Raw genomic sequence first — 22,342 nt, forward strand, 5'->3', positions numbered from 1 at the left:
TCATCCTAAGGGAAAATCTCGTAACAAATCTTGTGTTTGAGGTTACGGGTTAAAAGTAAAAAAAACCGTGATGGGAATTTTTGCTTGCTGTTTAGTAAGAAATTTGTGTGCTTTTGCTACACTATATATAGGCACTTCTTGTTTTAAACATACTTATTCACTGGTCAAAAACTTGCTTTGAGTACATAGTTACATGCTTTCTATAGATAATCTCATTTAATCCTCAAAACAATCAAATGAAAGCGATATTAATGTGTCCCTGTTACAGCTAAGGAATGAGGATCAGAGGTTAAGAAATTTCCTCAAGGTCACACAACTAAAAAAATACTTGAGATGGGATTGAAACCCCCATCAATTGTAACATATATGACCTTACCTCTTTCAACTACACTACATTGCCTATGTATTTTTAATAGTTGCATATTTCATAAACTAGGTATAATTTTTATATACTTAGTTGTACTTAAATCATATACGCATAGTTGGTATAAAAATGCTTGTGAATAAGAACCAACCAGAATTAATAAAATCTGTATACACTGTTTGATTTACATGTAAGATTTCATCTAGAAAAAAGAAAAAGGATGATGCCATAAAAATATATGCAGTAAGAACATGTAAAAATAAAAGTAGAATACAGAACCTAATGCAGTCATGAACATACAACTCATTAACTGCTTGTTGAATTAAACTGAACAAAAAAACCTCAACTTGAAGGGGAAAAAAAGCACACGGAAAAGGACAAATCTGAAAAGGAGAAATAAAATCACTTTTATGAAAAAATGTACACATGATCCACAAACCAAAGTCCTGTGGATTAAGTTGCATTTGCTATTGGTTAGTTACTATATAAATCTCAGAAATTATTGGGCTGGCCAAAAAGTTCATTTGGGTTTTTCTGTACCATGTTATGCAAAAATCTAAACAAACTTTTTGCCCAACCCAGTATCAATATCCCCTTCTGTACTAAATCTGTACATGGCTAAGTGTTTTGGGATTAGAAATTTTATATTATCTAGATTATTTTGAGTGTATAATAAGCTATCAGTTAACCATGGCCCTCCTTTAAATGTCCGCTGTAGATAGATTTATGTCACTTGACATTATTATTATTATTATTATTATGGCCTGGCACCCAAAGTTTCTTTATTGGCAAAAAGCTTTACTTTTCTGTAAGGTAAAGAAGAATTAGCTTACAGAAGAATTATGCTGGTATAAACATTTTCACCTAAGTTTTCAAGAACACTTCTAGTGCACAAATCAAGTGATACCAATGAAATTAAACATTTTTTTCTTCCATGTTTTCTGTTTGTGGAAAACGTGAATTTTCTTTCCAGAAACTTTCAAGGCACATAATAAATTGATAATAACAGTGTAAAAAACTAACAGCTTCTCTAAGTATATAACTGATAGCTGCCTCTGTGGACCAGCTCCCCACAGAAAACAGTGTTCTTTGTTTATTGCTCTTTGTTTATTGCTCTCAGACCTGACAGGTGGGTGTGTTGGCTCAATTGCCTAGAGCCAGAAAGGGAAAGACAATGTTTTGGGGAAATGTTTCCACAAATAACCAATTTTAAGATTTTGTGTCATTTTTATAATTTTAGGTTTTAGAGAATTCATGATAAAACACTCTCAATGTATCTAATTACTAAATCTATTACTTTCAGAACTAAAAAATTAATGTTTATTATATTTGAAAGCTTTCCTTTCCAAAAACAGACTTTTCATGAAGGTATTAGAAAAATCAAAAGCAAATAAGGTAGGAAGACAGAAATATTACACATGAAACCAACCTTTACATTAAAAAAATGTACTTCTATATGTGCCCCTAAGTAAAAAAGTATATATCCCTTTCAAATCTGTCTAGATGGCATCAACATTATCCTCATCGAAACATTTTTTACTAATATTTACTGAAGAAAACGCTTAGGAATACCATTAAATTGTGCGTACATTAAAAGGGCTTTCCTTTGTTTTATTTTTCAGATTCAAGGTAATCTAGACAGAAAAAGCAGGCTCCAAGTTTTCTCCTAAAGAATCAGGAAGGAAAGTATCCATCCTACCAATATAGGTCCTTAATGTTAATAAAAACTGTGGAAGTGAATATTACTAAACTTCTGAAAATAAATGTCTATGGGTTATATTTAAATAACGTTCCAGATTTATAAAATAAAAAAAACTTACAATCTCATCGCCTGGCAACCAATATCCTTCCTGTTCGATACCAGCTTTTGAACCTTTGCAGCCCACTGTTAGCGTTTCCACAATAAGACCATCTTTCACAGCCAAGCTCAGCTGACGAGTGGTCTCTTTTGGATGCATACCGTGGACTCGAGACATGTACCTGAATACAGAGGAAAAACAAATTTAAAATCCCTTAGTACTAAAAAATAAAAATGAATAAAAATAAGAAAATAGAGGTGATTTCTCTTTTATTGTGACATACTTAACAGAGCCCTGCAGAAAGAGAGAAAAGCCAGTCCTCAATACTTAACTCTTTCAATTATCACGATATTTTAAACCTCAAATCTACTTCGTATATTTAGAGGAATATTTGTTCAAAATAGTTTCAAACTAGCATATATAAATCATTTAACAGATTTTAGTCACACATCCCATTTAGTTCTAGCCTCTGTAGCAACTGTCACTAACCTCCACTCTACAGATTCTAAGTCTAGAATTTTATAATCTTCAAGATGTTAGAATATAAAGTACTTTTACTCAAAACTTAGGGAATGACACTAAAGAAAATACAGGAATTACACGAGTGGTTGTCAACATATAAAGAAAACAAGAATGCATGCTGTGATCAATAAGGCAAAAATGTGATTTTCGATTAAATATATTTTGAACTAGATCACTAAAGAATACAAGCTCTCCCTGATTTATAGTTACATGGCATATTTTTTAATTAAAAAATTTTATTTCAAACACACCCTATACCACAGAGAATAATACTGCAGATTCTCTTGTACTCAGCAATCATACTGAACTCATGGCATATTTGCTTCATATCATTTTGTTTTTTAAGGAAATAAAATGTTACAGCTACAGTTGAATTTGTGCCATTTTCCATTCCCCTCCAATCAAACCCCAACACCCTCTACCAGTAAACTAGGATATCCCGACACAAAAACATACTATGAGACAAACCAGGCTGGCCTCAGTCTCTCCAGAGAAACATTCTGTGCTGGAAGACAGGGCAGAAGTGCCCAAGGGTCTGCAAGAAAATTAAGTACGACACAAGGATTCTGTATCCAGTTAATCTGTCATTTAAGTATCAAAGCAGTCAAAACAAATCATTTTCAACAGGCAAGGGCTTCCCTGGTGGCGCAGTGGTTAAGAATCCTCCTGCCAATGCAGGAGACACGGGTTCGAGCCCTGGTCCAGGAAGATCCCACATGCCGCGGAGCAACTAAGCTCGTGTGCCACAACTTCTGAGCCTGTGCTCTAGAGCCCACGAGCCACAACTACTGAGCCCATGTGCCACAACTACTGAAGCCCATGGGCCCTAGAGCCCATGCTCTGTAACAAGAGAAGCCACCGCAATGAGAAGCCTGCGCACCACAACGAAGAGTAGCCCCTGCTCAACCGCAACTAGAGAAAGCTCGTGCGCAGCAACAAAGGCCCAACGCAGCCAAAAATAAATATAATTAATTAATTAATTTTAAAAACAAAAACAAAATGCAAGAACTTGGGACATCCCTGGCAGTCCAGTGGTTAAGACTCCACACTTCCAATTCAGGGGTTGCGGGTTCGATCCCTGGTTGGGGAAATAAGATCTCACATGCTGCTTGGCGCGGCCCAAAAATTTTAAAAAAAAAAGGAAGAACTCATCACTGAAGAAACTTCTAAACTCAGGGGATGAATTTCAAGCAAGACAAGGAGTATACCGTGGCAGAGGGACTACAGGGCCTTCTGTGTCTACAGTTCGTGGAAGAGAACTGTTTTCTGTTTAGGAGATAAATAACTTTATATAGTGTTATTTTCTCTGCCAACGCAGTTAACTGGAGGATAAGAAGGAAGTGACGTGGGGAGTCGCAGCCCCACTGTAGTAGGAGAAGGGGCAGGAGAAGACAAGGTGGAGTCAGTCCACACAGACTGATTTGTCAACTTTACTGACTGTCAGTCAACGGAGACAAATCATGCAGTAGAGGTATAAATATATTTTGATATATAAAGGTCAACACCAATGGAAATAATCAACTGAAGTTTGGAATATGGGAAGGGAAATGGGCAAAAGTGAAAATGTACTAATTTCCTCACTGTTCACAATAGGGAGCCAACAGAAATTCTCTTAGGAATTAAGCACACCACTGCATTTAAGTTTATAAAGGTACTCTTTGAACAAAAAAACAAAATTTCTAAGTTATCTGAAGAAACTCATAAAACACACATTATGTAGTAAGACAAAAACCAACAAAAGAAAGGATATTAAACATGAGGACCAAAACCAAACAAGTTTGTCTTTCTAATATATACAAATTGGCTAAACTCAACAATTAAAAGAAAAAGACATATTGGATCACAAAACAAAAAATATACTATCTACAGGAGACACACTTAAAGTGACTTAGACTGAAAAAGAATGGGCAAAGGCATATCATAAAAATGCAACCCAAATGAAACAGGGATCAATACTGCAATGGATAGGATTTGGAAATCAGGGCAAAAATCATTTTTAAGAAAGACAAACAGGGCATAGGTAGTTATAAAACAAAAACTATAAGAAATAAAGGAAATATGGACAGGAATACAGAATTACGAGACTTTAATTCACTCTTCTCAGTCCACAAAAACATCTACTGAACAAAATTAAGTATGGATACAGAAGACCTAATTCATAAGACAGATCTAATTGATTTTATTCTGAAATCCAAAAAAAACTTGTCAATAGGTCCAAGAAAGATTCATTAAAATTGAGCATGAAGTCAGCCATAAAAATGACCTTGGGACTTCCCTGGTGGCACAGTGGTTAAGAATCCGCCTGCCAATGCAGGGGACACCGGTTCAATCCCTGGTCTGGGAAGATCCCACATGCCGCGGAGCAACTAAACCCATGTGCCACAACTACTGAGCCCGCGCACCTAGAGCCCATGCTCCGCAACAAGAGAAGCCACCACGATGAGAAGCCCGCGCACCGCAACGAAGAGTAGCCCCCACTCGCTGCAACTAGAGAAAGCCTGCACGCAGCAGCAAAGACCAAACGCAGCCAAAAAAAATGACCTTAATAGATTCCGAAAGTGATATAGACATTTCCTAGTTGCAGTGAACTTAAACCAGACGTTAATAACGAAACTAGAAAACTCTCATAAACCACTGAATCAAAAGGTTATCTGAAAACTGCAAAAAATCTAAAAACAATAATTAAAAAGCTAAAGCAGTGCTACTGAAAAAAAAAAAACACAAAAATTGTAGAACAATTAATCCAAGAGTCCCTCTCAGTGAAAAATAAAATGAAGCCATCATTAGCTAATCTAATCAAGAATGAAGACACAAAGCGCAAAAACATACAAACTAAGAAATGTCTACAGAGACAAAGCCATATATAAAAGGGAAATTAAAACAGTCATAAGCAACTACTTTGTTCATTTCTGGGCGAAGATATAATCACTACGATATTCTAGGAAAATATAAATGACCAAAAGTTGACCACAGAAAAAAAGAGAATACTTAAAAAGGCCAATGTTTCCAAAGAAATAAACAGAGGAAGTTGGCAAATAACCTGTCCAGAAAAACACCAGGAAGGGAAATATTCACAAGGTAATTCTATCAAACTTTTAGTGACCAGGTAACTCCAATGCAATTTAGACTCTTCCAGGACATAATAAAGAAGGAAAGCAAGGAATCTAACATAATAATGGTAACAAAACCCCACAAAAATTGCATAGAAAAAGAAAACTAGTGTCCCATAGGAATACTGGTATAAAAATCCTAAATAAAATATTTGAATATACAGTCTAATATTAAATATTAACATAAATTAATGTTAATATATTAATACATTCAAATATCAAAAGAATGTACCATAACTGGGTATTTAATTCCAGGAATTCTAGGAAGATTTATTATTAAGAAACCTAGAAATATAATTCATCCCATTAATAGATCGAAAGTGAAAAATCACAAAATTTCTAAACATGTTGAAAATTATTTAGTAAAATTCAACATCTAGCCCCTAACAAAATAGGAATGAATAAGCACTTCCTTAACCTGATCAGGAATATCCAAAAATGTCTTTGACACTCTGCCAAAGGGAATAATCAACATAGCTGAAATAGAGAAAGAAATGGGGTATAAAAGTTGGTAAGGAGTTAAAATGATCATTATTTGCAGAATACATAACTATAAAACCCAAGAAAATCAGCTAGTGTGCTATTTTGAATCAAAGAATTTAATCAATTATTTGGGTACAAACTAATATACTAAAATTAATAGCATTCATATACACATACATAACAAAAAACTTTAGGAGATTTAAAATAAGACAAGACCCCAATTATTTACTACAGCAATAAGAAAAATAAAATACTTAGTAATAGAAGAAAGGACAAGATCTATATGAAGAAATTTTTGAAAAGCTACTGATATAAAAAAAAGAGCAAATGGAAAGACATGCTCGATATTTAGATGAAAGACAACAAAATCCAAATTGCCTCTAAGATAATTTAACTGAACACCACCACAAACTAGGCAAGTTGATTCTAAAGTTCTGTAGAGCATTAAACAAGAACTTCTCAGCAATTCTGCTTCTAGATATTCATCCTATAGACACAGTCAGACACGTGTGAAATAATACCCAAGGGAGGAAATTCATTTTAGCATTTTTGACAGCAAGAAGAGATTAGAGACATCTAAACATACATCTTAGGGGCCTGGCTAATTTATAATATAACATGCCAAGGATTATTATATAATCATTAAAAGAAATGAAGCAGTGTTACAGACATTAAGATGACATAAGTTCTAAGATATATTATGTTTAAAAAATCATGGTATAAGGGATAATATCCAAAATATATAAAGAATTCATACAATTCAATAGCAAAAAACCAGGCAGAGGACCTGAATAGACACTCCAAAGAAGACATACAGATGGCCAACAGGTATATAAAAAGATGCTCAACATCACTAATCATCAGGGAAATGCAAATCAAAAATCACAATGAGATATCACTTCACACCTGTTAGAATGGCCATCACCAAAAAGACAAGAGATAACAAGTGTTGGTGAGGATGTGGAGAAAAGGGAACCTTTGTACAGTGTTAGTGGGAATGTAAATTGCTTTAGCCACTATGGAAAAGAAATGGAGGTTCCTCAAAAAATTTAAAATAGAACTACCATATCATCCAGCAATTCTATTTCTGGGTATTTATCTGAAGAAAATGAAAACACATCTGCACCCCCATGTTCCCTGAAGCATTATTTACAATAGCCAAAATATTTACAAGAGACAAGACATGGAAACAACCTAAGTGTCCATGGACAGACGAATGAATAAAGAAAATGTGAGATATAGATATATAATGGAATATTACTCAGCCATAAAAAAGGAAATAAATCTTGCCTTTTCTGACAACATAGATGGATCTTGAAGGCATCATGCTAAGTGAAATAAGTCAGACAGGGAAAGACAAATACCATATGATCTTACTTATATGTGAAACAAACCAAAAAAAAAAAAAAAAGCTCATTTGATACAGAGAACAGACTGGTGGTTGCCAGAGGTGGGGAGTGGGGAGTGGGGAGGGGAGTGGGCAAAACGGGTGACCGTGGTCAAAAGGTACAAACTTCCAGTTATTAGGTAAGTAACTCATGGAGATATAGTGTACATCATGGTGACTATAATTAATAATACTGTACTGCATATTTGAAAGTTGCTAAGAGAATAGATCTTAAAATTCCTCATCACAAGAAAAAAGTTTTTTGTAACTGTGTGGTGATGGGTGTTAAACTAGACTTATGGTGATCATTTTGCAATACATACAAATATTGAATCATTATCCTGTATATCTAAAACTAATACAATGTTGTCACTTATACTTCAATTTTTAAAAAAGTGAAAAGAAATCATGGTATAAAATGGTACAATTTCTCAAAAACATTATATAATTATCTCTGTATAAGAGTTCTAGAGGTATATTCCAGGAACTGTAAAAGACATTACTTCCAAGAACAATGGTTCAGCAGGCAGGGGTAGGAGGAAGACTTTTTTTTTTTTTTTTAAACAGTACTCCCTTTTGATTTTTGTTCATGTACCTATCGGCTAAAGACTATTTTTACGAAAAAGTAGCCACCATCTACGATCCATCCAAATGTACGAAAGCTCCTTTCTCCCACACAAGTTTGCCAATCTTGGGCAGGTCCCCTCCTTCCTTTCTAAACTCATCTTAGCTCTTCTGTCCTTTATTCATCCATAATAATTTTAAAGTCAATTGGCAAGATCCATGAAAAACACTGCTGTGATTTAGATTAGAGAATAAATACCATTACAATATTAAGTAACGTTAACTTTCACTGATGAACTTTGCATAACTGTTAATTTATTTATAACTTTTTCTATGTCCTTAATAAGGTCTTATAATTTTTCCCCATAAAACTCTTGCACATCTTTTGGGTTTTTCCTAGGTACTGCATGTTTTTTGTTTCTTTTGAAAAGAGGGTTTTATTTAATATTTTCTGGTTGCTGGTTGCTGGTACAGCAAGGTTGGGAAACCCTGCTAAACCCTTATTAGTTTTAGGTTTGTCTAGGTACATCTACTGAACTTGTCTTTTCTTATTGTGCTAATTAGGACTTCCAGTACAATGTACCCTTAGGTAGTATTAATATGGGTATCCTTGTTTCAGATCTTGCAAGGGATTCATATAACAGTTCATCATTAAACACAACACTTGCTGAAGGTTACTATTAGATATATTTTATCAATATAAAGTGATAAATATAAATATGATGCTTGCTAAAGGATATTGGTAGCTTTTATTAAGAAAATTCCTTTCCAGTCCCAGTTTGCTGTTTTAACAAGAAACGCATTATACTTTATTATTCCTTGATACATTTTAATCCACTGAATTTCACCACACAAATGGGTCTTCTTAGCCACTGTGCACTCAAACAGCAGTAGAGCATGGATGAAGGCACAAGAAAAGAGAACTTTCCTTTCTCTTAGTGACAGCATGTTGGGCTCGACTTCCTTAGTTCAGAGCAATGCCTAAACTTGAGGAATTCCTTACTTTTTCTCACTTGTTTTTCTCAAAAAGTAGAACAGAACCAGAGTGCTGCAGATGTTACACAAATGAGGAGTAATGTCATCTTACTGAGTATTATAGGCTAAGCATACTGGATAAGCCTTAAGACTATCCAAGGTAATTATAAATATATTCTGAAGGACTGAGTGACTTAAACAATACCTTAAATATAACAAAGGGTCCCAACCCATTTTTCCTTTTCTTAGATCATCAAGTACTCAGGAAGGTTTAGTTCCTGTGAAAATACTTATGCTAATAATTCAGGTTAAGGTCACTCACTCCAGGTCTCTCATTTTCTTACCTGCTACATATCCATCACAAGGACTGATCTTCAAATAAAGAGACAAAAATAGCAGTTTGGGTTTGAGATGCATTTACAATGGCCATCTAGTCTCCTATTTTAATTTCACTTAGCATAAATCATGAAATAGTATGTAAATATCTACAATTTAAATATTATAGTCAATTTCTCTGAAGTTTTTCAACAGCTTTTTAATTTTTTCCCATCCTATCCATTTGCTTTCCAATAATTTCCCTCCCAATGTCTCTCCTAGGATGCTACTTTCCAACAGGTGCTGAGCACTGAAGTGTGCCCAAGCAAAAGGCTGCAGAACTCAGGGTTATTTCATCTCCCCTGAGATAATTCTGCATGTTCCAAGACAAAAAAACATAGTTGATAGAAACAGCCATTGCTAATTTAACATTTTTACAAAAGTAAGAAGTCTTATGAATCATAATTTCCTAAAATTAATTATCTATCTTTAACCATTCTAATAATGATTCAATCTCAGAAACTTGTGTCATGCAGTTTGAAATGAGTATATTGAGAGATGGGCACACTAATGAAAACAATATAACTATGATCATATCCTGCAGAAGAAGGAACCACCAAAAAACGCACTGGTATGTTTTCCGTTAATTAAAAAATATGAGGAACGCCTTGTATTGTCCTCCTGCCCCTTACCTCACGGGTCCCCAACCCCCAGGCCGAGGCCTGTTAGGGACCGGGCCGCACAGCAGAAGGTGAGCGGCGGGCAAGTGAGTGAAGAAGCTTCATCTGCCGCTCCCCATCGCTCCCCATCACTCCCATTACTGCCTGAACCACCTCCCCCCAACCCCCGGTCCGTGGAAAAATTGTCTTTCACAAAACTGGTCCCTGGTGCCAAAAAGTTTGGGGACCACTGCCTTACTTACACCTTCACACTATCATGAAGGCTAGAGGCCTCCATTTTGATGGAAATATAGCAAATTTATTTTAAGTGTACTCTGGATGATCTGGATAAAATCAGTACTGCCCCATAATTTCAGTACCTAACGGCTCCCAACTGGCCTCAATGAACTGGCTCAGGGGCTGAAAAAAGACTCAACTGAAAACATCACAATCATAAGTTTTGAGACAAAATTTTAAGTGAAGATTGATCTAATTTCATGATGTTAATGGACATTCTGAATATAAAAGCTATGGACATAACAGAGGAAAAGATCCAAAATATCTGACTAGATAAGAAATGTGAAATTTCTCCATGACATAAACATCACAAATCCATTTTTTTTTTTTCTAGCCTCTGGAGCAACTACCACTAACTTCCATTCTGCAAATGAAAAGCAAACAATAAAATGGAATATTTTATTACAAATATGACAAAGAGCCTGTATTCTTAAAATATAAAACTATAACAGCAAGAAAACTATTTCACCTGTCAAGTGAGCAAGATACTTAAAATTATTCTCAGTGCTGGTAAAGATGCATTAAGACAGCCACTCTCAACACAGCTTTGCTAAAAACACCGTCTGGAAAGCACTTTCTCACAACATCTTATAGATGGTCCTATCATTGGACTCAGTAATTCTACTTCTATGGAAACAATCTGAATGAGATATGGGATTTATGTAGAAAAATGTTCCTCACATCTGAAATTTTATAGGGAAAAAAAAGGATCTAAGTGTCCATAATAGTAAAATAAATTATGGATATAAAGCAAGTTATATATTCACCCAATAGAGCAAAATGCACCTAATAAAATTAGTGTTTTAAAAAACACAACAGTGTGAGAAAATGTTCATGGTATAATATTAAAGATATAAATGGACAAGATTTTAAAATATATACATGTATATACATACAGGAGAGAGAGTTATACTACTGTCATGGTTGATTAGGCCATTCAGATCAATGCTCATTTCTCATTTCTTCACCCTTCCCGTCCCCTTCTGATACATACTACCTTACTCTATTTACGTTACTTAATTCTTTTTCTAATTGCCCCCAAAATATTTTTGGAACAAATGAAGTTCTATAAAATATACTGTTTATATTTATTTGATACACATATGAATATAATATACATACACAAAATAAAAACCATCCACCATCCATCCTTTTTTAAGGCCCCAGTTACAGGTATTCTACTCTTAGGTATTTATCCAAACATACATCATCTACACCAGTACATAAAAACACATTGTAGCTTTTATCATAATCCCAAATGCCCCTTAGCAGGTGACTGGATTTTAAAAACTGTAGCATAGGTACTTCCCTGGCAGTCCAGACTCCACGCTTCCACTGCAGGGGCGCGGGTTCAAACCCTGATCAGGGAACTAAGGTCCCACGTGCCATGCGGTGTGACCAAAAAGTAAAACAAACAAAAAAAAACTGTAGTATATCCATATAATGGAATACTACTTAGCAATAAAAAAAGGAATAAACTATCAATATATGTAGCAAATGAATCTCAAAACATGCTGACCAGGAGAAGCTAATCACGAAAAAATATATACTATATGATTCCATTTATATAAAATTCTAGAACAAGCAAAGGTAATCAGTCGCTGTGACAGAAAAGCCAATCACTGCCTGGGGCTGGGGAACAGATGAACTGACTATAAAGGACTATAAGGGAACTTTCAGGGGTGATGACAACTTTCTATATCTTGATTAAGATGGTGGTTACACAGGGGCATTAATTTGCAGATGAAGAAAGGAAACTGACTTCCTTGAGAAAACACAGCTAGTTAATAGGAGAGCTGATAACAGAAACAGTCTAGTTCTAGTAGAGATTTCAAGCTTTCTGTAGCAAGGACAACTGGCTACAGGAAAAGAGCTGACATTCACTCAACATTCACAAGTAAGGTGAAGGCTGCTGAGTGAATGTCATGTGCCAGTCACTATCTTTTGGTGCTTGGCGTATACCAATACACAAAACAGAAAAAGATCCTTACCTATAAAGCTTACTTATTGGTGGGAAGAGGTTGCAGGGGCCGAGGGCAAACAAAAAATGGCACGACTAAATATTTAAGAGTAAACTATATGGTGTGCTAAGGGCCCCTAAAACATCTCCAAGAGTTACTGACTCTAAAGTTTGAATTCTAAAGAAGCAGGCAGACTCACTATAGAGAGAAAATTAAAACTGGATCCTTTTCTACCACCGCATAAAAAGAGAACTACAGATAAAGACCTAATTCTTGGGCTTCCCTGGTGGTGCAGTGGTTAAGAATCCGCCTGCCAATGCAGGGGACACGGGTACAAGCCCTGGTCCGGGAAGATCCCACATGCCGCAGAGCAACTAAGCCCGTACGCCACAACTACTGAGCCTGCGCTCTAGAGCCTGCGAGCCACAACTACTGAAGCCTGCATGCGTAGAGCGTGTGCTCCGCAACAAGAGAAGCCACCGCAATAAGAAGCCTGCGCACCCCAATGAAGAGTAGCCCCCGCTCGCCGCAACTAGAGAAAGCCTGGGTGCAGCAACGAAGACCCAACGCAGCCAAAAATAAATAAATTAAATAAATTAAATAAATTAAAAAAAAAAAAGACCTAATTCTTGTGGTCTAATTAAGAAGAAGGATTCCTTAATAAAATTTCAAAAGCACAAAACATTAGGCAAAAAATATTGAATTTGATCATATCAAAATCTAAAATTTCTGTTCAACGAAGAACACTTTGGGAAAGGTTAATAAACAGATTAACAGAATAAGAAAAGATATTTACAAAGCATAAAGTGTATAGGAGAATTAACAGCAAGAGCTTCTACAAATCAACAGAAAAAGACAACCCCAATGGGAAAATGGGCAAAGTATAAAAACAGACATCCACAGAAAAGAAAGGCCAAAACCTTATAAGAACACCAAGAACTGGGGCTCTCATTAATAAAGACAGAAATGTAAATTAAAATATCTGAGTGACCAAATTTATGCAACTGGACGTCAAGTATATGCAGACGCTTGCAGAAACTCTGTCCTTGTGCACTAATGAACATGTAGATGGGCATCCTCTCTTGAGAGCTTGGTCAAATTAAGTGGATGAATTTCCTATAGTCAAAGTGTTCCTGGATACCCACATCAACAAATTACTCATGCAGGTCAAAATTAACCTGTTACATGTAGCTGTGAAGAGTTGGAGCAATGCATGGTTATTTGCAAGGTGGAGGGAAAATGGAGACAACCTGAGCGTCCATAATAAGGAAATAATTCAAAGCATGAGGAGACTAGTGAAAAAACTGAAAACACCCAAGTTATCCAACCAATGGCAGCATGATGATAATATGTACCCACAGGGTTGTAATAAAAGCTGAACAAGGTTATAAATGTAAAGCAATCAGACCAGTGCCCAGCACTAACCCACTCTACACCAATGGTTCCTGTACCAACCACTGTTTATCCTCTAAGCTTTCACCTTCATTACTTATATTACTGAATATTAAAACACTTAAGAGTTGTTATAAGAATTTAATAAATGACATATGGAGGCAATACAAAAGTAAAGGGGAAGAAGCATGGCCTCTTAAGTCACCAGGTCTCAGTTCAAATACCAGATTTACAACTTACTAGCTATATGACCCTGAACAAGTGATTTAACCTCTATGCATCCCAGTGGGCATATCCTTAAGTAAAATTAATAGTGTCAATCCATGCGGTTGATTTGAAGGTAAGATAATGTAATGTAACCTCACAATAAATGTTTATCTTACTACTCATCCCTCCTCCCTCCCAAAACATAGCACGGAACAGTCTCACCAGATGGAATACTGTGCAACCATTACTAATAATAATTTATGGTAACCATATAACGACAAGGAAAAAGGCTAAATAATGTTGAGAAAATAATAAGCATGTGAAAAATGACAAGAAATACATCAAAATGGGTCCCTTACTGGAATTGGAGCAGAGAAATTACAGGTGATTATTTCTCTGCTTTTTATTTTTCTGCAAGTATCCTACAATATGGTTATGCTACTTTTAGAAGTTTAAAAAAAATTTAACAGTAATGCTCTGCCACTAGGTGCTTTATAGACACAAGGATGGATCAAACTATGTAAATCAACAAACGTTAACACAGCACATTAACAGAATGAAAGATAAAAAAATCCTATGATGACCTCAATAGATGCAGATAAGGCATTTGACAACACTCAACACCTCTTCATGATAAAAAACACTCAACAAATGGGGTACAGAAGGAAACCACTACACCATAATAAAAGCCATATATGAAAAACCCCCAGCAACCATCATACTCAATGGTGAAAGACTGAAAGCTTTTCCTCTAAGATCAGGAACAAGACAAGGATGCCTGCTTTCACCACTTCCAGTCAACGTAGTACTGGAAGTTCTAGCCAGAGCAATTTGGCAAGAAAAATAAATAAAAGGAATCTAAATTGGAAAAGAAAAAGTAAAATGATCACAGTATTTGACATTATCTGAAAAGGAAATTATGACAATAATTCCATTTACAACACTGTCAAAAAGAATAAAATACTTAGGAATTAAATTAACCAATGAGGTGAAAGACTTATACAATGAAAACTACAGAACACTGCTGAAAGAAATTAAAGACATAAATACAGCTGACCCTTGAACATCATGGGGGTTGGGTGCGCCTACACCCATACAGTCAAAAATCCATGTATATCCTTACAGTCAGCCCTCCGTATCTATGGTTCCACATCCATGGATTCAACCAACTACAGATCATGTAGTACTGTAGTACATATTTATTTTTTTAAATGTCTGTGTATAAGTGGACCCGCACAGTTCAAACCTTTGTTGTTCAAGGGTCAACTGTAAATGGAAACACATCCCATGTTTCTGGATTGGAAGAACTAATATTATTAAAATGTCAGTATTACCCAAAGCAATCTATAGATTCAATGCAATCCCTATCAAAATCCCAATGATTTTTTTTTCAGATATACAAAAACCAATCAGAAAATTCATATGGAATCTCAATGGACCCCAAATAGCCAAAACAATCTTGAAAGAAGAAGAAAAAATTGAAGGACTCATATTTCCTGATTTCAAAATCTACTTCAAAGCTACAGTAATCCAAACAGTGTGGTACTGGCATAAAGACAGACATACAGACAATGGAATAAGATAGCCCAGAAATAAAATCCTTGCATATACCGCCAAAGGATTTTTGACAAGGGTGCCAAGACTACTCAGTGGGGAACAGTCTTTTCAACAAATGGTGCTGTAAAAACTGGACATCAAAATGCAAAAGAATGATGTCAGACTTTCACCTAACAGCATATACAAAAATAAACTCAAAATGGATAAAAGACCTAAATGTAAGATCAAAAACAATAATACTCTTGGAAGAAAACTTAGGACAAAAGCTTCACAATACTGGATTTGGTGATGATCTCTTGGATATGACATCGAAGGCACAGGCAACAAAAGAAAATATAGTCAAACTGGACTTCATGAAAATTTTAAAATTTTGTACATCGAGAGACACTACCCAAAGAGTTAAAAGGCAACCCACAAATAGGAAAAAATATTCAAAAATCATATCTGATGAGAAATTATTATCCAGAACATACAGAAAACTCCTAAAACTCAACAACATATAAACCTGATTCAAAAACGGGCAAAGGACCTGAACAGACATTTCTCCAAAGAAGATGTTTAAAGGGCCAATAAGCACATGAAAAAATGCTCAACATCACTCATCATTAGGGCAATGTAAATCAAAACACAACAAGACTACTTAATGCACTGTGGTAAACGAAATGGGAAGGAAATCCAAAAAAGAGGGATATATGTATATGTATAGCCGATTCATTTTGCTGCACAGTAAAAACTAACACAACATTGTAAAGCAACTATACTCCAATTAAAAAAAAAAAAACACAATGAGATACCATTCACACCCATCAGGATGGCTACTATCAAAATAACAGAAAATTATAAGTGTTGACTAGGTCACAGAAAATTTGGAACTCTTGTGCACTGTTGGTGGGAATGTAAAATGGTACAGCTGCTATGGAAAACAGTATGGTGGCTCCTCAACAAAATTAAAAATAGAATCATCATATGATCCAGCAATTCTACCTCTGGGTATATACCCAAAAGAATTGAAAGCAGAGTCTCAAAGAGGTATATGTACACCTATGTTCATAGCAGCATTGTTCACAATAGCTAAAACATGGAAGCAACCCAAGTGTTCAATGATGGGTGAATGGATAAGCATAAGGTGGTCTATATATACAATGGAATATTATTCATCCTTAAAAAAGAAGAAAATTCTGCAATATGCTACAACATGGATGAACATGAGGACATTATATTAAATGAAATAAGCCAGTCACAAGAAGACTAATACTGTGTGATTCCACTTATATGAGGTACTTCGAGTAGTCATTGTCATAGGGACAGAAAGTAGAATTGTGGCTGCCAGGGTCTGGGGGGAAGGAGGAGTTACTGTTTAACAGGTAATGAGTTTCAGTTTTGCAAGATGAAAAGAGCTATGGAGATGGGTGGTGGTGACAGCAGCACAACAATGTGAGTGTATTTCATACCACTGAACTGTATACTTAAAAATGGTTAAGATAGTAAATTTTATGTTCTGTATACTTTACCACAATAAAAAAAATTAAAAATAATAATAATGATCTGCCACTAGGTGCTTTATAGATGGATAGGTATACAACAAATATTTTATTTTAAAATTGCATTGAACAAAAAAGTAATAAACTTCAAACCTAAACAGCATCATCAATGAATTTATTTTTAAAATTAGATTTTACTCTGAAGAACTAGGTTCTCCCTAATTCTAACATTTAACCTGTGACAGATAATTTACTCATATAGCCTCACATTCTTTACCCATAAAGTGGGGCTAATATGAATGTCAGAGTTGCTGTTAGGGTGAAATGAGATAATATGGAAACACCAAGTAGATGACAATGTTTTTAAAACTTCAAAGTTTGCAAGGATACAAATATAAATTCATTAAATATCAAAAGGAAACATTTAATGGTTAGGAGCTTGGACTATGACATTAGATCTATATTCAAATTTCAGTTCTACCGCCAAAAACCTGTGTGGCTGTAGGCATTTTATTTCACCTGCCTAAGCTTCATCAACGAAATGAGGGAAATGACAATAGACCTCATGGAGTTCCAGTGTGAAAATTAAATGAGAAATCATAGAGGGCATTGTGCTTGTCACAAAATAATGACTCGATGTTCTCAATTATTATAATCTTCTTTGAAACTACTTCTTCAGTTAATGCAACTGAATATTTATTACAATTAAGAAACCTTTTTTCAGCATCTTGTCCCAGCTACTATGCTTCATACTAAGATCCAAAGGTAGGAAAGATGCATGCCCTACCCTCAAGATGCTCACAAACAGCAAAGGAAGCAGAAATATTTTTTAAAGATCATAAAAGGCTATAACAAATAATAAAAATTCAGCTTTATACATATTACTATGTGAGCAAAGAGTAAGAGTAACGGGATTGGTTATAGTGAGGAATAAATCAATATCTCAAAGGAAATCATGTTTGAGTTGGATCTTAAAAGAAAGGGGATGCTCTGTCCATTAATGAAGGAAAAATACAAAATAAAGAATCAAAATAATAGGGTTCTGAGGCAATTGAGAACAGTCTCATCAGATGGACTCTGAGTTGGGGGAGGCAGGTCATGGAAGGAAGGAAAGTTAGGGTCCGACTGTGAAAGGCTCAGCACTAACACCTTGTTCAAGTATTTGCACTTTACGCACAATGGGGAAATCAAGAACATAATCAGACGTAAAATCTAGAAAACTGATAAAATGTGAGGCTTAGGTCAACTTAAAGGTGTCAGAAATGACTTCCTAGGAGATATGTCTTGAAAAAGGAGTCTGTCTGGAGGACAAGTCCAGGAGGACCGGCATCCCAGCCAAGTGTGGAACACAGCAGAGCTGAGGCCCCCGAGAGTCCAGTGCGTCTGGAGTACAGGCCATTCTGAGCAGGAAACAGCAAGAGGTGATGCAAATGAGGAAGGCCGAGGTATTGACACCCTGCACAAGGGATTGGGAAAGCATGGGCAACAGAAGAAGGCTTTCAGTTGTGGAACATCTGATAAGATAGTGTTTTTGAAAAACATCTCTGACACCAATGACGGGAAGAGGAAACAGACTAGCAAGACCAGGAGACCAGAGGCCCAATTAGGAACCTGCTGCCACTGCAAAGGCAGGAAATTACACAAGGCTAAAACCCAGGCCAGGTGGGAAGGAGCAGACATTTCAGAGGACCATTCAATCTATCCAGTCTAGGATACTCCAAACACATTTACCATTCCCCTCTAGCCACAGGATTAAAATCTCAATGCTGGCATTAGAGGCCCTCCTAGTCTGGGCCTCTCTGCCTTTTCATTCCCTTTCCCCCAAAACTCTACAGTCCCTCTGTTTTGACTCCCCTCTCTGCCTCACCAAATCCCATCCAACTTCCAAGTCCTGACCAATTCCATACCCTCCATAAGGCCTCCCTGACTCTCCCTCAGTGACTGCCCCCTCAAATAAGGTCTATCATGTTATTAATTAAACATTCCACTCACATGGGGCTGAGCTGTCTTCTGTCTGTGATACCTCTCCTATTATTTGGTACTATTGTTTTATTCTTTAATGGTTATTGACACTTTTCTGTGCCTTGTCTGTATGTTTCCATCACAGAACTGCAGAGAAATGTGAAACATGAAAACAGCTAGACAACAATCCAAGCCAAGGCGAGTGCCACTAGAAAAAACTCACTGTAGAACTGTGGATTATGGTTCTTCAGAATCAGTTACTTCTTCTGTAAGGTAAGGCTGTTATTATGTAAAATAAAATAACAATGGTAACAGTGGTAAACTGTACCTGCCAATCTGCTACCATAAGAAGATATGTAAGGAAGAATAAATCAATGTAGATTGAAATGAGAATGTAGTTATGAGAATGAAGAATTCTTGGAAGTACATATACAGCATAACATTAACTGCTAATTTTTTAAAACTAACTTTATTTTCAAAGAAGTAACTTAGGCAATGGCCATTTTCCTATTCTACAGTAAATCTTATGAGGGAATAGAAATTGACAAAGACAAAATTATAACTTAACAAATAGTTCCTAGAAATCATGGGTTTCATAAAACTGAACTGTAATAAATAAATAAACAAATAAATAAATAATGTGTACCTAGTTGCAACTTCAAAGGCAACCTACACATGAAGAAGACTTACAGTTTGGGCTTATGTCTGTCTGTAGTGACAGGAAGAACTCCAGGAGAACTCAAATTTCAATGCCAAACATGTCACAAGAGGTCAGAGGTCACATTTTCTAACTGGGGTTTGACCCTAAAGTAAGCAATACACGTAATTAATTGATGCCCTAATCTGAAACATTAACTTGAATGGGACTAAGTCAACCAATCCAATGTTAGTCTAATCATGCTAGTCACAAACATGGTTACCTCTAGAAACACAAAATCAAAGTTATTCAAGACAGGAAAGAAAGTTTCAACTGCTTTTTCCAACAGTCAACAAAAAAAATTAATTTGACCTCTCCCAATGACACCAATAATGTTAGCCAATAATGCTGGCAGAGACTAATATAAAATCCATACTTATTTCAAAAATATGTCTTTAAATTATAACTATTACTTAGAATACCTATGAAACTCTAATGCTATATTATAATTATCCAAATTAGATATGAATAATTTGTTTGGATTAAAGAGGAAAAAATGACATGTAACTTATTTTTATTGGATATTAAAATATAGGTGGCATTTTAAAAAATAACCTGACAATGAGTATTTTTATTGGATATTAAAATATAGGTGACATTTTAAAAAATAACCTGACAATGAGTTATGAATCATATTGGGAATCTTAGGGATTCAAAGTTTAAATTTCATTTCTGTTACTGATTTCATTGTCATTTGAATCATCACCTCTTTGTTCCTTGATTTAAAAACTGTAAAACACAGGCTAACATCATGATTTTAAACATAAAAATATTTTATAAATATTTGTTTTATATAAGTGCTAAGCAATCAACTATTTCAAAGCTTTAATTTCATTACACCTATCCAAATTTCAAAAGATTGATGAATTCATATGTGCTACTTATAATTTAGCATTTATAGACCTTTAAAAGAGAAGCTACTCTTGCCTATGCTTATGTTCATCTAAACTGACTAATGTATATTCTTTTTTATGATAAAATGAATCATTTGTTTCCATCTTATGATGATTAAAACATCACAAAACATCTTTCAGTTTCTAAAAATATAAAATGTTTTTTATATTTTATAAAATTGTGGAGAGGCCAAAATTTATTTGTGCTTATTTAGTTTCCAAGTGCAGACATGTATGGAATTTTATATCATCATTAAATCAAATTTATAAACATGAGTTTTTAAATCAGAGGCATAGGTTACCCATTAATTTTAAACAATCAAACTTCATCCCATACATGTATTTTGATTTCAGATTGACTCTTCTTATAAAAATACATCCCCAAATAACAGAACTTGTCAAAGAAGTTTCTCGTAGTGATGTTTTTTAAATACTTGAAATATTCAATAAATCTCAACAGTGATTCTCTAATTTATAGCACCTTTTCTACTCCTTTTTGAACAGAAACTAGCAGATTAAAAAAAATAAAAGTAAAAGAAAGTGGTAAAAAAGACTCAGGACTCTTTCCAAGGGAGGTGTACTGACAACTAATAGGAGGCTACTGCTATGAACCCTGAAAGTTAGACATCATCATATTAGGTGGAAGAAACATTTTTAACACAGAAAAATTATCCTATTTTGTTAGAGAAATTGTTATTAGTCCCTAATTGTTCGACTTGGAGGACCTGAAGCTTCTACTCATGAAATTTCTTTTTAAATTTCAACACAAATTTAGTATTTTAATGATCCTTTGAAGATGATACTGCTGTAGATTCTGATGTGTCTAGTGTTATATACAAAAATGAAAAATGTTCCTTGAATTTGCCTCTGCTAGAAGGAATTTTTACCACTTTTAGCTCTGCTTTAGGACTTCAGAATATACACAGTACCTTTAACAACTTTTTTTTTTTTTTTTTTTTTGAGAAAAACAGCAAGACTGCTGTGAGCTGGGAAGATGGTAGAAGTAACATGGTTTTTAATGTCTCCCAAACCCTCTACATAAAGTTACTAGAAGAGTTAGCAAAAGCAAACAAACAACCCAACCCCTGGACAACATAAACAACAAAATTAGTGATGAGAATCCCCATGAATCCCAAAGTCTTAGTAGGTGAGGACAAATCTCCAAACCTGCAATCGCAATTGGTATTGACACCTGTGCAGGAGAAAGCAAGGGACACAACAGACCACCTAATGGAAGTGAGTATAGGAGGATAAAACAACCAACAGGCAGTCATTGAAAAGCAAAGTGGGCCAATTCGAGAACAGCAGTTGAAACTGGGTAGGGTTTTACACACTTCCATTTGCAGGTAATTGATGGTAATTTGTGAATTCATGGTAAAGACTTAAGGGGCTAGAACACAGTGAGACCTATTAACACTCAAAATTAATAATCCAAAGCTCCCTTTCAGTACAGAGCTCCACAGTGTAGAGGAATTGCTAGTAATAAAAGTACCAAACACTACTGAAGTCTGGTCATAAAGATCTCCAATGTAAGGACAATGGGTACAAAAGAAATTGCGATTCTGGAAGAAGGTACAGAAGAAGCAGGAAATCATGGTACATATGAGGCCATATTGTTAGCTCTTCATAAAAATGACATAAGAAGATGCTTTAGAGCCATATCTAGAAAAACTATTCTCAACCACCTTTCCCTGACACAAGTTCAGGAAGCCTGATT

General features: G+C 35.3%; 1 protein-coding gene across 19 annotated transcripts in view; it reads right to left on the reverse strand.

The window, feature by feature from the left end:
- ZMYND11 (zinc finger MYND-type containing 11) overlaps positions 1 to 22,342 on the reverse strand; it is a 130,159-nt gene that overhangs the window by 46,363 nt on the left and 61,454 nt on the right. For 17 of the 19 annotated variants that reach the window (XM_061179732.1, XM_061179730.1, XM_061179738.1 and 14 more), the window contains one exon: positions 2,185 to 2,344. In XM_061179732.1, coding sequence (XP_061035715.1) covers positions 2,185 to 2,344 — 160 coding nt within the window. Of the gene's footprint in view, positions 1 to 2,184; positions 2,345 to 19,725; positions 19,832 to 22,342 lie in introns of those variants that run through there. The other 2 variants (XM_061179739.1, XM_061179745.1) reach the window with 2 other exon arrangements.

This window comes from Eubalaena glacialis, chromosome 2, assembly GCF_028564815.1.
Source record: "Eubalaena glacialis isolate mEubGla1 chromosome 2, mEubGla1.1.hap2.+ XY, whole genome shotgun sequence".
Taxonomy (NCBI): Eukaryota; Metazoa; Chordata; class Mammalia; order Artiodactyla; family Balaenidae; genus Eubalaena; species Eubalaena glacialis.